This window comes from Bufo bufo, chromosome 9 (genome assembly GCF_905171765.1).
Source record: "Bufo bufo chromosome 9, aBufBuf1.1, whole genome shotgun sequence".
Lineage (NCBI taxonomy): Eukaryota > Metazoa > Chordata > Amphibia > Anura > Bufonidae > Bufo > Bufo bufo.
The window spans coordinates 88,351,345-88,368,942 of NC_053397.1; the positions used below are offsets into that span (position 1 = coordinate 88,351,345).

Here is a 17,598-nt window from a genome sequence, read left to right on the forward strand (position 1 = left end):
CCTGTTCTGTCTACAACTGTGTGTGTGTGTGTGTGTGTGTATACAGTGTGTGTATATGTGTGTGTGTATATACAGTGTGTATGTGTGTGTATACAGTGTGTATGTGTGTGTACAGTGTGTATGTGTGTATACAGTATGTGTGTGTGTGTATGTGTGTGTGTATACAGTGTGTGTATACAGTGTGTGTATACAGTGTGTGTATATGTGTGTGTGTGTGTATACAGAGTGTGTATGTGTGTGTATACAGTGTGTATGTGTGTGTATGTGTGTATATGTGTGTGTGTACAGTGTGTGTATATGTGTGTGTGTATACAGTGTGTATGTGTGTGTATACAGTATGTGTGTGTACAGTGTGTATGTGTGTATACAGTGTGTGTATATGTGTGTGTACAGTGTGTGTATGTGTATGTGTGTATACAGTGTGTGTATACAGTGTGTGTATATGTGTGTGTGTGTATACAGTGTGTATGTGTGTATACAGTGTGTGTGTGTATACAGTGTGTGTATATGTGTGTGTACAGTGTGTATGTGTGTATGTGTGTATGTGTGTATACAGTGTGTGTGTGTATACAGTGTGTGTGTATACAGTGTGTGTGTGTGTGTATACAGTGTGTTTGTACATGTGTGTATACAGTGTGTATATGTGTGTGTATACAGTGTTTGTACATGTGTGTATACAGTGTGTATATGTATCTATACAGTGTGTGTATATGTGTGTTTATACAGTGTGTGTATATGTGTTTAGACAGTTTGTGTGTGCGTGCAGTGGTCTACAGTGTGTGTATATATATGGATACAGTGTGTGTATGCAACACTTCTGAGTGTATACATATTATTACATGATTGTGTATGTGATTATTGGATGTGTAGGAGTTTTGTGTATATCACTGAATGGCATGTTGTCAGTCCTCCCTCCCGCTTCCTGCACTCAGGGGGGTGACAGTATATAGGATATCCTACTATAGGATGATGGTGACAGTGTATGAGCAGAGATGACCAGAAGGGTCACTTACTGGAGTACAGATGGAGGGGAGGCAGAGGATAGACCCCAACTGCAGCCAGAGGTATCAGTACCAAAGATACTACTGCCGGTGCCTCTCTCCTGTCTATCTATCTATAATTATCTATCTATCTATCTATCTATCTATCTATTTACATATATCTATCTATTTACATATATCTATCTATTTAATATCTATCAAATTTTAATTTATTGGCCTCTGTGGTTTATCTTATATTTGTCATTCTTTTGCAAATTTGTATGTCACAAAATGTAGTCATACACATATAAATGGTAGGCAGATATTAATAGATACATAGGATAGCAAGACAGATAGACAGACAAATAGATAGATAAACAGACATACAAATAGACAATTATATTAATAGTCACTGCACTGATAAGAGAATTAGAATTTGCCACTTCTATATAAACTGATAGTTTTCCTTTTTTATTGTAGTTTTCTGTGTGTCTTCATCTCAGTATAATGTGGGATGTAAAGCTGGATTGGATTTTGGATTGTGAACTTTTTCAGCCAGTGCAGGATGGTGATTACACCAGTTCTTATGATTTCTAAATTATTCACATGATACTAAATTATACAGAGTTTTCAACTGCAATATGCATCTAGAGAAAAAGCCAACATAACCTACATGATCTGGGATACAGCCATCTCCATATTTCAGGGTGACCTGTAGAGCCATCAGTGCCCTGGATTAATGCTTGTAAGAAACTGCTAACTGCTTGGAAATGCTTTCTGTTGTATCAAAGATACTTATGGAATATATATATATATATATATATATATATATATATATGTGTGTGTGTATATATATATATGTGTGTGTATATATATATATGTGTGTGTGTATATATATATATATATGTGTGTGTATATATATAGGTGTGTGTGTGTATATATATATATATATATATATACACATATATACTTGTAGAATTCAGTACACCATTCTGTAGGAATATATCTCAATCCACTAATATATATATATATATATATATATATATATATATATATATATATATATATAACATTCCATACAATGCCACACTGTTAGAACTTACTTATTCTTTCTTGTTTTCTTGTTGAGGATTTGGGCAGAGAGCTTGCACTCTTCCCTAGAACATGAAAGTGCCAGAACTGAGCCCACTAGTTACAATAGTTTTGGTTATAAAATCTTATTCTGAGAAATTGCAGTTATTTAAAATATTCTGAAAGCAAGTGATGAAAATACCTTCTATTTCAAAATATAACTGGGCATGCCTGTGCCCCCCTGTCTGATTTACCAGTTTTGAATAATTCCATAATTATTCCAGTTTTCGGTCACATCTCAGGGCAGACATAAGTTTCTTTTTAGTGAGTGGAATCAGACATCTCTGAGGAATATACTAATGTCTGTAACCTGCACAGTGATCAGAGCTTTTAAATGATTTTCTCCATCCTGAAAGTAAATGGACTATTAATGCAGAACTCTTCAATAACATATTATATTGTATTGTATTTAGGGACGCTGCAAATGGTTTGAATTTCTTAAAATATAACTGCATATGTTTGATGCTAACGTAGCATAAAAAGTTGTGATAGACGATTACAGATGAAACAAATAGACATTTAGATCTGTAAGCCAGTGTGTTTGGGGAAGTCTTCCAAATAACATAGTATTCAGTAAAAATAAAAAAATAAAAAAATAATAATAATAAATATATATAATTTTTGGAAACAAATGAATTGAAAATTGCAGTTTATTAGACCATACCTGGTGACGGTGCTTTTGTCCTCTGCAGCGTTTTCGGCTCCTTTTTTGATCGCTTGCATACAATCGTCTTACAATGTTTAACAAGTATTAAAGCAGCAGATAACAATGACAATGTCAATAGTATTTTTAGAAATCTTACAATTGTACCAGAAGCTTTATCTGCAGGTTTGATCTAATGTGGATTTGGATATAGTGATTGAGCAGATAAGTATATTAGTTCTGGGAGGGCAGTGGGTAATAAGGAGGAATGTGAAAGTTTGGCGTTCACTCTCACAGGGTTATATGTGACTGCTCGGATCCGCACTCCACTTAGTATAGCATATCAAGGAGCAAACCTGATGGGTGTGGTGTAGCCTTCATGCCATCAGTAACATTTCAGTGGCCATCACTTACTAACTACTTGTCTTACAAATTATAAGGCACATGTTGTCTGTGCCAGAAAGATCCCACATCTGTCTATCTGAACAGCAGCTTGCGTCCATTGCTACATGGTATACATTTTATGGACTGGGCTTGGACTTCCTAATTAATGTTGTACAAGTACTAAGCTTGTGTCTCATCTTCGTTCAGTGTCGCAGTTTAAAATGATGGGCTACTCGTATGATGACGACTTGGAGGAGATGTGTCCGGTCTGCGGGGACAAGGTTTCTGGATATCATTACGGACTGCTGACCTGTGAGAGTTGTAAGGTGCGCAGTTATGAATATTTTTGTTTTCTTCCACTTGTTACTACATTCAATAACTCTTCTCCAGTGACACTTTACTGCTCCTTCCTCACTTAATTTTAGTACTGTCTTTTTATCATTTTGCATTAGAACAAGAACATGTGGTCATGTTAACTATGAATGCAATTTACTTAGTCAAAGAATAAAAATAGATAGATAATAGATAGTTAGATAGATAGATAGATAATAGATACTAGATAGTTAGATAATAGATAGATAGATAGTTAGATAATAGATAGATAGATACTAGATAGATAGATAGATAGATAGTTAGATAATAGATAGTTAGATAATAGATAGTTAGATAGATACTAGATAGATAGATAATAGATAGATAGATAATAGATAGATAGATAATAGATAGATAGATAGTTAGATAATAGATAGTTAGTTAGATAATAGATAGATAGATAGATAATAGATAGATAGTTAGATAATAGATAGATAGTTAGATAAATCTGAGAGCTATTAACTTGCATGTCTGGGGCATACGGTTTATCTAGATTTTTTGTTGTTGATTATCTGTATTTTCTAGAACCAGCTAAAGGTTATTAAATTGTACATCAGTATTATCCTTGCATAAAACCTGTTACATTGTGTTTAGATAGTCCCCGCTACTGAACTTTCTAAGCAGATATTGTTTAAAGAAAGGATTTTTTTAGATTCTTTAATTGTACTAATATTTTTCAATATTGCAGAATTAGAACTTAGAAATCTTAGAACAGACTTTCTTGGGAGGGGGAGTTCATAACTTCTGAAATAACGTATTTAATGATAGAATTGCAGTTTGTTAAAGTCTTCCATATGTCAAGTTATACTGTTCTGTAGTAAATAAGAGGAAGGGACGCATCATGTGTATGTTTACTGATTATTCCATCTTTCCCCGTATTCTCTAGGGCTTTTTCAAGCGGACGGTTCAGAACAATAAAAGATATACGTGTATTGAAAATCAGACCTGTCAGATTGATAAGACCCAGAGGAAGAGATGTCCTTACTGCAGGTTTCAGAAGTGTTTGAGTGTGGGAATGAAATTAGAAGGTAAGAAAATAGTGGACGGGATCTGTAGAGGTATGTGCAGCCAGGAAAAAATTAAAATAAAATAAATGTATATATATATATATACATACATAAATAGAGAAACTACATTTACTATTTATTTTATACATTTATGTATATAAAGATCATAGAGTTGTGGTTATAAAAATGTATTAGCAATTAGTAATTCACGTTTTGATATTAATTGCACCATTTGTATATGTGATGATATCTTGCTCCAGAGTTTTACTTAAACTTTGTGTAGTTCATGATGCCATCCAGATACTGCATGATTGAGTAGATCAAATATCTCAGTAGAGACTAGACACAGTAGGACCACAAGTGATCACACAGAAGTGATCAATATATTCTCGGTACTCGCACATTGGTCTAGTAATGTCATACAGATATTTTCTCACATACGATTGCTTCATCTGTATCAAAGTCAATAAGATTGCTTTGATGCTTTGACCCCCAAAACTGATTTTCTTTTACTGCAGAACAAAATCACAGAAGTGGCTGAGAATTATTTTTGATTGCATCTGTTCCATTTTTGACGCAATGAGCCAGATTCACATTATTAGCAATTACAAGGCTTTGACCACGGTTGGATGGGCACAAGGGTTGGTCACTCACTCTGCATGTGATAAAAGATACACACAGATATCATGTGCCCATTGCCTTCCTAACCAGCATTACAATAGTCGTTTAGTAAGATGAGCTGCATATTCACATGTTATAGAGAGCCCATAATGTGGTTATTGTAACCAGACTGTGTAACTGCAATTTTACAGCATTTGTCCATCTTTAGTACAGAGGTTTACAGTTCTGAATTTCTGCAAAACCCAGAAACCACTCAGTGTTTATGAGGAATTCAAACTCATTTAGCAGAACATCATCTTCCTTGACGAATCAGTGAATATTGTAATAAGTGAACACAAACAAAAGTTAGCTGGCATTAAAATATGGATAGGAAACATTTGGTCCTTTCTCATTTCCCTTTATCTTTCTGTTTTCTGGATACAAGCTAACTGCCTGTTCTGTCTATTGTATCCCTCAAAGTACATAAATTAGACACAGTGATCATTTGTAAAGCATATGGGACATATTTAGGAGCAGAGCATGATCACTGGGAGATAATACACATATGTACATCATAACACAGCGCATTTGCTATAGGAAAAGGCTGAATAGCTGCCATTACGATATCCAGTATATAGTCGATTTCCATAGGGTTCATTTTACAGTCAGTTACTTTCTAGTATTTAACTCCTTGCAAAGTTCATGCTTTGCCGTTATTTCAGTGGTTAGTTCAAAAGCTAAAATCTTCATTTTGTTCTGTAAGGTTAAAGTTTTAAGGCTGCACATGCATGTCACCAGTTGGAGATATTTCCAAAAACATGGCATACTTGTACACAAGGGCGATTGAGCTGGTACAACTGTGCCCGCAGTAACCATAGAGAGGATGGCTGTGATTGAGATAGCTTCAATCTTACATGCAAGGGTTCAAAATTGTAATTTTTACACTTTGTTTTAATAACCACATGCATTCATATTCATTGTTGTCATACTCACAATAAAGTGATTTTGTCAAAGGCAGCACGGTGGCTCAGTGGTTAGCACTGGTGCCTTGCAGAGCTCGGGTCCTAGGTGTGAATGCGACCAAGGACAACATCTGAATAGAGTTTGTATGTTCTCCCCATGTTTGCGTGGGTTTCCTCCTATACTCCCCAGACACACTAATAGGGGATCTAGATTGTGAGCGCCACTGGAGACAGCAAGATACGATAACGTTTGTAAAGCGCTGGGGAATATGTCAGCGCTGTATAAGTGAGTAAAATAAATAAAATTAAGGTGAAAATAAAAAAGGCAGGATTGCCTTTCCCCTGCTTTTTACCATTTAAAAAAAAATGAAGTTAAATATTAACATGTACTGCCAAAATGATGAAAAACATCTTTAACTTGTCCCACAAAAAAGCAAGGACTCGTGTAGCTCATGTAATCGAGCAGATTAAAAGGTTATGGTTGATAGAAGGGGTGGAGGAGAAAAAAAAAAAGTCTCCTGTCCTTGAAGTTGTACCTGACTTTGCCCTTTATAGGGTTAACGTGAAGCTCCACATTTGAATATAGCTAGCAGATGTACAATCAGGCATGTTTCCGAAAAAATAAATAAATAAATAAAATAAATAAATAAAATAAATAAATATATATATATATAGGTTACCTGATTTTGACAAATCTCATCAGTTTTAGACCTTATTCACACTTCAACATATATGCAAAAAATGTATTATACATCTCTCTTTTTTTGTACTCACTCCAGATTTTGGATGAAAAAAAACAAACAAAAAAAGATCTGAAAAAATATGCATATATGAATGAGGCCTAAGTATGTATGTCTCTTTATTTACTACGGTAAATTCAGATTTTGGATATTCCTGTGTCAATGATCCAAACTGCAAATGAACCTTGCTGTTGGTGTTGAGAATAAAGCAGGCCCCATGGGGTATCAAGGTGCTAATGTGCCAAACAGACCGTGCCAAATTAGAACAGCATTGTACACTTAAAGTACTAAATAGAGGCACGTGCCATAGGTGTAATAAAATAATTAAGCTAGCCTGCTCGTTTACAGTTTCCAGGTAGCGTCTAGAAAATTAAAGATGTGAAAAAAATGAGACATTTCAAAATATATCTTTACCATTGTAAATTATCATTAGAAAGCCAGTGTTAGACCAGGGTGGTGCTTCTCATCACAGTTATGTTATTAATTAATTAGAATTTCTGTATTTCTCCAGCCTGAGAAAACAAATATGTATGTCCCCTGATCAGTCAATTTCAGTGCGGGCTTCCAACAGGCTTCCAAGTTTCATTTCTGCATCTTATTTTCTAATTATTATTTTTTCATTCCTTGAGGCCAAGGAATTGTGTATAGACATTATGAGGGATGAACATGACAGTGAGATATCTATATATATATATAAATAAATAAGCAAGCAAATATATATATAACTTTAAAAAAAATATAGATAGAACAATTCAGATAGTCTGCCCACTACAGTCTGTGGGTACACTGACACTGGGGGTACCTGGGGGTGTGGGTTTCCAAAGAGAATTTCCATTTGGATTTTCATGGATTTCTCCGCATTTCCACAACCAAATCTGCATGTATTGTGAATTTTGTTGTAGATTTTGATACAGTGAAAGCCGCACTAAAATCCATAGAAACAATTGATTTCAAAATCCACATGGCAGGTCAAATATATGCAAAGTGTATATGATATTTGTCAAATCTCATTCTCATTGCTGGTACTGTACTATGCTGCGTTTTTTGTGCGCAAAAATCCACATTGAAAAAAAACGGCATAATTCGCAATGTCTGCATGACTCCTAAGGCATTGAATATAGAATTGTTTTCATAGTTCTTCCATAGAGAATATTCCGCACACATTCTTGCACTAGCTTCCTGTCCTCCAATCACCATTCAAACCCCCATCATTTGTACTTCTGCATCTGTTGATGTTGGAGCCTACTTGCTTGATGCCGAAATCACATATCCGATTATATCATTCACGTACAGATTCATGCAGTATAATGAGTGAAAATGTAGTTTCAACAAGAATATTGTTTTTTCCCTTAGTTCTCCACCTTTATGCCATTGATGATGGCAATTCATTTGGCAGGAGCGGGTTTAGAGAGAAAGGTCACTCAGGTCAACCAGACCACAAATTCGTTTTCTGATTATCACTCTGCAACCGATCTGTTCATTTGGGACGTCAAACTTTTTTTTTTTTTTTCAGTTAAAAATAAAAAAAGGACACTTTTATAGGTTTCCAGATGTGGAAACTATAGCATATAGAAAGCCTGAAAAGAAAAATAAACGTGGCAGACAGGGAAATGTGAGAGCGTACTGCCCTTTTTTCCTCTGGAACTTTCTTTTTCCCCCCAAAAAAAAAAAAATAATAGAAAAATCTCTGTATCTAATTATTGAAGGAATTTTGGAATTGTTTGAAAAAATATATATATTTGAAAAATACATTCTATTTCTCCTGTTTGTATGCATCATATTCCACAGATTCATCCACTTAGAGCTCCTGTCTGCTATAACTCCTGCTCCTTGTAATGGCACCACAGTGTGTACTTTACTAATAGCCCTATTAAACCTAAATTGTAGCCTATAAATTACTGAGATTCATTAATTGCAGACGTCTTCATACAAGATGTGTATCTGAGATCTCCATGCATTTTTAATGGTGGTGTAATCACTCCTTTGCAAAAGAGCCACTGGCCAAGGTAGACGCAGTCAGTGTCACTCGCTATCCCATTAAACTTGCACCACAATGAAACTTACCGCTGTGACAAACCCCATTAAAATCCCCCCCCTGGCTGCAGCTGAACCACATTTCTTCTTAATTATTCCTAAAACTGAAGACTTTGCTTTTCAGAAGCTTTCGTGAAAATAATATCAAATTTCCTTTTTTTTTTTTGCTTTAAGTGACAAGCTGACACTATTGTGTAGGTGTCCGGCTATAAAAGAGTCACGTAAAACAGATGCTATAGAAAATCTATGGAAAGGTGGAAAACAAAGTAGGTTAGTAATTATATACATATCTAGAGTGTATAGGAATCATTGCATATGGGCAGGCAGAACTGATAGTTGTATCTATAAGCCTTTTTATGAATTTCCCTTGATTGAGGATTGCTGCTATTGTTTGTGTCTCCACTGATTTACTGGCATGTAAATATTAGGCAATCGTATTTGTGCCTCAGCTTTAATGTTAGTTTTTCTTTGTTCTACAGCTGTAAGGGCCGACCGTATGCGTGGAGGGAGGAACAAATTTGGGCCAATGTACAAACGGGACCGGGCACTCAAGCAACAGAAAAAAGCTTTAATCCGAGCCAATGGACTTAAACTAGAAGCTATGAGTCAGGTCATCCAAGCCATTCCCACAGATTTGACCATTTCTTCAGCTATCCAAAATATCCATTCGGCATCCAAGGGTCTACCTCTAAGCCATGCCGCCCTTCCCCCAACAGACTATGACAGAAGCCCCTTTGTGACGTCACCTATTAGCATGGCCATGCCACCTCATGGCAGCCTGCAAGGTTATCAGGCCTATGGCCATTTCCCCAGCCGTGCTATCAAGTCGGAGTACCCGGACCCTTACACAAGTTCTCCAGAGTCTATAATGGGATACTCATACATGGACAGTTATCAGTCTAGTTCCCCTTCAAATATCCCACACCTTATAGTGGAACTCTTGAAATGTGAGCCTGACGAGCCTCAAGTCCAAAGCAAGATCATGTCATATTTACAGCAGGAGCAGGCCAATAGGAGCAAACATGATAAACTGAACACGTTTGGACTCATGTGCAAAATGGCCGATCAGACATTGTTTTCTATCGTTGAATGGGCGAGGAGTAGCATATTCTTCAGAGAGCTAAAGGTAAGGCTGGTGTCTGCTGCTCAGATACCATAACTTCTGGCTGGTAAGCTGTTTTTTTTTTACCTATTATCTTGAATTAATATAATCTGTAAATAATAAGAGTACGGTTACATGGTCAGGTTTCCTGATGCAGTTTTAGAAGCCAAAACCAAGAGTAAAAAAAAAAAGAGGAGAAGTCGTATTTGTCCTTTATGCTTTATTTCCTTTTATGATCCTCTCCTGATTTGGGCTTCCAAAACTGCATCAAGAAACCTGACCGTGTGGCCAAACTGGGTGAGTACCGGAGCTACGGATTTTTCACCTTTTTTTTGTAGACATTTAATGGCATTTTTGACTGAAATGCCGCGGCAGATGATACTTTAAAGTTTATAAAAAGTCTTTTTTCCCATAGGACTTAAAAAGAAACACCATACAGAAAGCATGTTTTAAATGTTACAAAATAAAAAATGCCACAAAAAATACTTAAAAAGCTGATAAAGTAATGTATGCGTGTGTGTGTGTGAAGGAGCCATTATTAGGCGATCTTGCTATGGTTCTGGGGTGAGAGAAAGGGCGTTCACCGACATAGCATGCATCAAAGTACTAACTTGATTCAGTTTTTAGTAAATGCTATATTTGTGCACTGTACAGTCTTGTAGAGTTCACATGAGAGTTGGTGAAAATACTCACGGCTGACCCATAGGGTTAGCATTTTCCGTGGCAGTGCTGAAAGGATGTTTAATTATTCAGGCTAACAAGTCACATATAATTAGGGAACTAGAAGTGTCTTAGATTTTTTTAAGTTATAAAAGCAGGAAATGTCTTGAACTGGCCTGATGAAAGAAACGTTCAGGTCTGCTCTTTCAATTACTGATCGCATACAGCAGACACAGCAGTGGGCCTATTGTACAGGCAACTGAATTGTACAACTTCCCCGCTAGTTGTTAAAAAAGCAAAGTAATCATCTCCAGCTCCTTGTTTTGTGCATTAAATAAGTGAAGATTGTTATATGCAAACTACTTCAAACGTTACTGAACCTGTCTCTACAAAGTCCACTGACTCTCAGTAAGTACAGAAGGATCATATGCCTTTCTGTCATCTGCACTGATGTCTCCCTCCTTCTATTGACCCCCTACTGTCAATCATTAATGAGCATGTTACAGTCGAGAGATAGGTGGTATACTTGGGGGAGCTTACAGCGGCCTTGTCTGATCTCATTGTGAATATAGTCAGCGCATGCATTCATATCTGCATTTTCAAGATGTTTTTAGTAGTGTTTGATTATGTGGTTTTTATTAGTCAACTCGGAGGAGATTTATCATCTCCCCTGCAACAGGAAAGTGGCTTTAAAAAGTAACGGTCTGCGTGTTTGTGACTTTTTTAAATGCGACTTTTTGAAGAAAAAAAAGTCACAAAAATAACACCATTTTTTCGAAAAGAAGAGTGGCAAGGGTGGGAAAGGGACGTCGCCAACAGCCGAGACAAATTTATCATTTTCACCAGTTTTCTGGTGCAAACGAAGTAAAAAATCTACGGCAGCTCTGAGCTGTTGTCGATTTCTGTTTAGGTGCACAGACTGCCGGAGGTTGTGCCTAATTAATGACAAGGCCTGCGCCTATCGTAAATTAGGTGCATCCTCCAGCAGTTCAGAGGATATCAGGACCAGCACAGAAATCTCCCCCTATGTGCCTATATACAGTTACTGTTCAGATAACTGTGTAAAGAAAGACAAAAAGAAAGCACCTAGTCATTCTGTGTGGAGACCCCAACATTGCCTAGACAGTTATTCCAACCATGATACCACTGTCGAAGGCTCTGTTCACTCTTCCTCTCCTTAGGTCAAGTTTCAACTGTGTTTTGATGGCTAGAATGGCAACAGGCCTCCGGGTTCTGTCCCGTAAAGTCAAAAAATGGCACCCGACAAAAACCTGATAGACCTAATATGAGTCAATAAGATTTGAACGCTATGTCAAAAAACAGAACTAAGCCAAAAACTGGCCATTCAGAGGTCTATGATCGGCCAGAATGTGGCCAACCAGTCGTACAAATGATATGGCCATCAAAATGTCAGATTGAACTGGCAGACTATCTGAATTTGGCAATCCAACATGACAGATCACATTTTGGCAGACATTATTCTGCTGTCAGTCATGATGAATGATTGTTCGTGTATAATTCTCCAACTGTGGTGGTTCGAAAATGGCCAACTTTTATCTTATGTGTGTAGGCAGTTTTAAAAATGTTTCTTTAGTAAGGAAACACTCCCTGCAAAACGGATACATGCTAAAACTCATACATGGGGTTATATGCCTAGTGCAGGGCCTGAAGTAGTGGTGCACCACAGTGTGGTATACTCTGCCCTTTAGGACCTGCCCTTGACAATGTAGCAGTTTTACCTGGAGCACAGTCATCTGCTTATTGAAACTTGCCAGAAAAAGTGGCAATAATTTACCTGGATTTTCGTTAATGTATTTGTCCACATAGTATTGATATCGGGAAGAGGTCTCTACAATCCTATTGATTTGAAATGTTGTCACAGCAGATCAGTAAAGATCCAGTTCACATAATATTCAAATGTACTTATTATGTCACTAACCTGTGACAGTGTAAAATTAAGATATACTCTGTGTCCTGTGTACAATAGTCCCTGTTTATCTCTAATGTAGACCTACTTTCTGCTTTTGGACACTACTCATGGGATATCTATGTACAGGAAGCTGATTGCAACGGTATTGTTAATACACTGTAGACCTCAGTGTGCAGGAGAGAGAAGAAACATTTCTAACTTATAAAAGGCTGTGAAGAGTTTTTATAAACTTGAGATAATACAATAACTCAAGGACTTATATTTACTGGGTAAATTAACTATATTTACTGGGAGAAATGTATATATATATAATGGAGATTTTTTATTATTTATTTTTTTACTGATATTTCACCATCAGATTATTACATGGTAAGGCCTCCTGCACACGACCGTATGGCTTTTTCAGTGTTTTGCGGTCCGTTTTTCACGGATCCGTTGTTCCGTTTTTTGTTTCCGTTGTGTTTCCGTTTCTGTTCCGTTTTTCCGTATGGCATATACAGTATACAGTATAGATAAAATTGGGCTGGGCATAACATTTTCAATAGATGGTTCCGCAAAAAACAGAACGGAAACGGAAGACATACAGATGCATTTCCGTATGTGTTTTGTTTCGTTTTTTTGCGGACCTATTGACTTGAATGGAGCCACGGAACGTGATTTGCGGGCAATAATAGGACATGTTCTATCTTTAAACGGAACGGAAATACGGAAACGGAATGCATACGGAGTACATTCCTGTTTATTTTGCGGAACAATTGAAATGAATGGTTCCGTATACGGACCGTATACGGAACGCAAAAAACGGCCAGTAAACTGGGGGGAAAAAACGGTCGTGTGCAGGAGGCCTAAGTCGTATGACTCGCATGACCACTTAAAGAGAACCTGTCACCATGAAATGCAGTGCAAGTTGATAGTTTTATGGGAAAGGATTCAATTAAGCATTTAATTTTATACATTTAAATCTCTGCTCTTTCTGAGCTCAAGATGGCACATTTGGCTGTTATCAGTGGTTGAAAGCGTTTTCTGTGTGTGTATCCAGAGATAGGTGTCAGTCATTGATAAGATGGCTGCAATGTACAACTGAGCAGAAATGTATACAGAATCTGTCACCCAGATATTGGACCATGCGTAGTCCTGTAGATAAGTAGACCAGATCTCTATTTTTTCTTTTCCTACAGGTCCCGGTTCCCCTGCTGTCAGCTCTCAAAGCTGCACTGAAATACACAGTCTAAACCGCTGTGCTGTTCTAACATAATGGAGAAGACTCGTGCCCATGCACAGCAGTCCTGACAATGTATTTCAATGCAGCTCTAAGTGCTGACAGCGGGTGGCATCTGGACTCCTTATCTGCAGTATTAGGCCTCATGCACACGACCGTGCTGTTTTTTGCGGTCTGCAAACCGCGGATCCGCAAAAAATGAAAGCCGCCTGTGTGCCTTCCGCAATTTGCGGAACGGAACGGGCGGCGTCAATATAATGCCTATTCTTGTCCGCAAAGAGCGGACAAGAATAGGACATGTTATATTTTTTTAGCGGGGCCACGGAACGGAGCAACGGATGCGGACAGAGTGCTGTCCGCATCTTTTGCGGCCCCATTAAAGTGAATGGGTCCGCATCCGAGCCGCCAAAATAGCGGCTCGGATGCGGACCCAAACAACGGCCGTGTGCATGAGGCCTTACTCGTTTTACTCTAGCTAATAGAGCGACTGATTCCCTTTGAATGTATAAATGACGAGTGTTGCTGAATCTTATTATATATCACTCTGCTCTGTAACATGCTGCCTGCAGACTGCACTGCATTTTGTGGGGACAGGTTCTCTTTAAAAAAGTTTCACAAGACCTGCACTGAATCGAATTCTTCACTGAATTCATGAATCTAGCTAAACAGAAGGACGTTCATTGCAAGAAGTGTGTGACCTGGGAAACATCAGCAAAAGCGCTGATGAAAATACAAGCCCAATATTAAAACAATATTTATAAATGCTACAACTATTTCTAAATGCATTGTCAAAATGCTATTTTATGGTGACAGGTTCCCTTTAAGAATGGTCCCCTGGTCTTAATTGCTTTATGAAACTGTAATTGAATTCTAACCGGTTTACAAGAAGCACATACCTCCGTGCCCTGGGAGCAAACCTTTCAACACTATTTAAAACCATTTTAACTTTAAATAAACCCCAAAGAGAAGAGTGCGTAGATTTGGATTTGCCTCATAAACAGAGGAAATATAATGAATAAAGTGTTCTCTCCCCAGCTCCTTTTTATATTTAGCACTTCCAGTAATATGAGCCAAGTAGGAACAAAAGGAGGGATAAATATAGAAGTGGGATAATAGATAGCCGTGAATATTCTTCAGATACTGTTTCCATATCACAAGGAACGTTCAAAGGGGCAAGGGTTATTTTTAAGGATTTCTCCGTTTAACAATGGGGCTTCAGTTTACTATGTTGACGGCACACAGGACAGTGATGTAACTATTCTTCTTTATGGGTTTTATGTGGTCACAGACATAGCATGTCCCAAGGCATGGAAGTGTTACTGAATACTGCGGGCCACAGGAGCCCTGAAAACTTTGGTCTACGCACATTTTTTATTTTTTTTTGTGTGGATTCTCATGCGGACAAACTGCAGCATAATACAGTACGGGCAAAGCGAATGAGATTTCACCAATCTCATGGACACTTTGCTTTGATCTTCCATGCAGAAGGATCAGCCGGCCCCTAATAGAACAGTCCTATCCTTGTCCATAATGCGGGCAATAATAGGGCATGTTCTATTTTTCTGCGGAATGGAAATATGGACATACGGAAACGGAATGCACATGGAGTAACTTAAATTTTTTTTGCCGATCCATTGAAATAAATGGTTCTGCATACGGTCCGCAAAAAAACGGAACAAACACGGAAAGAAAATACGTTTGTGTGCATGAGCCCTTAGGCTGGGTTCACACATGACCGATTAGCTGCATATCTTCTGCAACAGTAAAGCTAGGTCTACACGACGACATTTTGTCGCACCAATGTCGCATGACAATTTTTATAATGATAGTCTATGGTGTCGCACTGCGACGCGACAGTCGCAAAAAATCCATTTGACATGGATTTTTCTGCGACTGTCGCGTCGCAGCATATCGCATGTTGCAGTGCGACATTATAAACTACCATTATAAAAATTGTTGCGCGACATTGGTGCGACAAAATGTTGCGCGACAAATGTTGCAGTGTAGTTGTGCCCTATCTCGCGCGACAACTGTCATCGTGTAGACCTAGCCTAAATCTGCAGCCTTTCTGCTTCTAATCTGCATCAGAAAAAAAACACACCAAAGGGTGCACACGCTGCGGATTATGTCACATAAAAGCTGCAGATACGATGTAGTGTCATTCCTTGCATTAAAAAAGGTGAAATCCGTTATGAAATCCACTGTATATGGCCTCATGTACACGACCGCAGTTTCGTTCCGCATCTGATACACATTTTTGGCAGATCAGATGCAGTCCCATTCCTTTTAATGGTGCCGCAAAAGATGCAAACAGCATCCGTATGTCTGTTCCGCAGCCAAACAAAAAAAGAGTAGAACGTGAATCGTTTGTGTCCGAATAGGCATTTCTAACAAATGGGAGGATGTGTGGATCTGGTATCCGTGTTTTGTGGATCCGCGATTTGCACACCGTGTGCATAAGGCCTAAATTGACATGCTGCAGATTTCAAATCCGCAACACCACATGTTTTCTGCTGCATTTTTTTCTACGCAGCATGTGCATAAGAATTCTGAAATTCTCATCCACTTTGCTGGTACTGTACAATGCTGCAGATTTGCAGATCCGCAGCTAACCAGTCATGTGTGAACCCAGCCTTATGTGGATTTTGAAACCCACAGCATGTCATTTGTGCAATTCCGTACCTTCTGTAAAGTGGTTTTCCCTATAGACTTCGATGGGATTGTTAACATAAACAGATAATCTGCATGAAAATCTGCAACAAAAAATGCATTAAAAAAAGTACCAAAACCACAAAATGCAGATTTCATGGGGATTTTCTGCACAGAATTCTGCACAGTGTGCAGGTAACCTCGGGGCATGTTCACATGTTAAAACATCAGCTCCATATTCCACAGCATAAACCGCTCCGGTTTCTGCCATGATTTTTCATTTTGAACAGTGCGGTCCTGCTCTCAACTTAGCTCCATTGAATGACACTAAACCACGAGCAGGCTCTCAATGCGGCTATCCGAGGGAGCCTGACCAAGAAAGGACATATTAATTCATTCCGTGTGTGGAAAACCACATGTGAAAAATCCTCAGCTCCTTGAACTGCGGTGCGGCCGTCCTATGTAAAACAATGCGAGGCAGTTTCAGCACAGATTTGGTCCGGTTTTTTATGCTGAATCTGTGCGTGTGAACATACCCTGAGTGCAGGTGCATTAGCTCTAGAATTGAAAAAAATGTCCAGCCTGGAATTTTCATGTTGATTTTATCCAGAGTAAGGGCTCATGCACACGACTGTTGTTTTGCGGTCCGTTTTTCACAGATCCGTTGTTCCGTATGTGAGTTTTTTTTTTTTTTCTGATTTAAGTCCTCTTCCTTTCCATTATTCCACAAAACATATCCGTATGCAATCCGTTTTTTTCGGATTGGAAATACGGAAACGGAATGTACACTGAGTACCTTCCGTTGTTTTTGCGGACCTATTGAAGTGAATGGTTTCGCATACAGTCCACAGAAAAAACGGAACGGAAGCAGAAAGAAAATACGTTTGTGAGCATGAGTCCTAAGATAATAAAAATAAACGCCATTGTATTCCCACTCGGCCAGGACATGCGTTCTGCAGGTTTGTCACTGTAGGTGTCAGGTTGAGGTTTGCGTGGGCTTTGCGGTATGAGCGTGCCCACCCACATTTTCATGTAACATGCATCCTATACAGACCCGATGGTACATTTTACACGTCGCTGCACTGTGTCCCGTGGAGGGTCTTTTTACAAGATGCACAAGAAAAATTATTTGTCACTCATTTGGCTAATTCTCTTCCGTAAAGTAGCCGGCAGTTTGATGGATTA

The 17,598-nt window shown here is 38.2% G+C and overlaps 1 protein-coding gene across 3 annotated transcripts in view; it reads left to right on the plus strand.

The window, feature by feature from the left end:
• Positions 1-17,598, plus strand: part of NR5A2 (nuclear receptor subfamily 5 group A member 2) — a 111,467-nt gene that overhangs the window by 23,190 nt on the left and 70,679 nt on the right. For 2 of the 3 annotated variants that reach the window (XM_040406818.1, XM_040406817.1), the window contains exons 2-4: positions 3,346-3,464; positions 4,397-4,538; positions 9,333-9,979. In XM_040406818.1, coding sequence (XP_040262752.1) covers positions 3,346-3,464; positions 4,397-4,538; positions 9,333-9,979 — 908 coding nt within the window. Of the gene's footprint in view, positions 1-1,045; positions 1,065-3,345; positions 3,465-4,396; positions 4,539-9,332; positions 9,980-17,598 lie in introns of those variants that run through there. The other variant, XM_040406819.1, reaches the window with a different exon arrangement.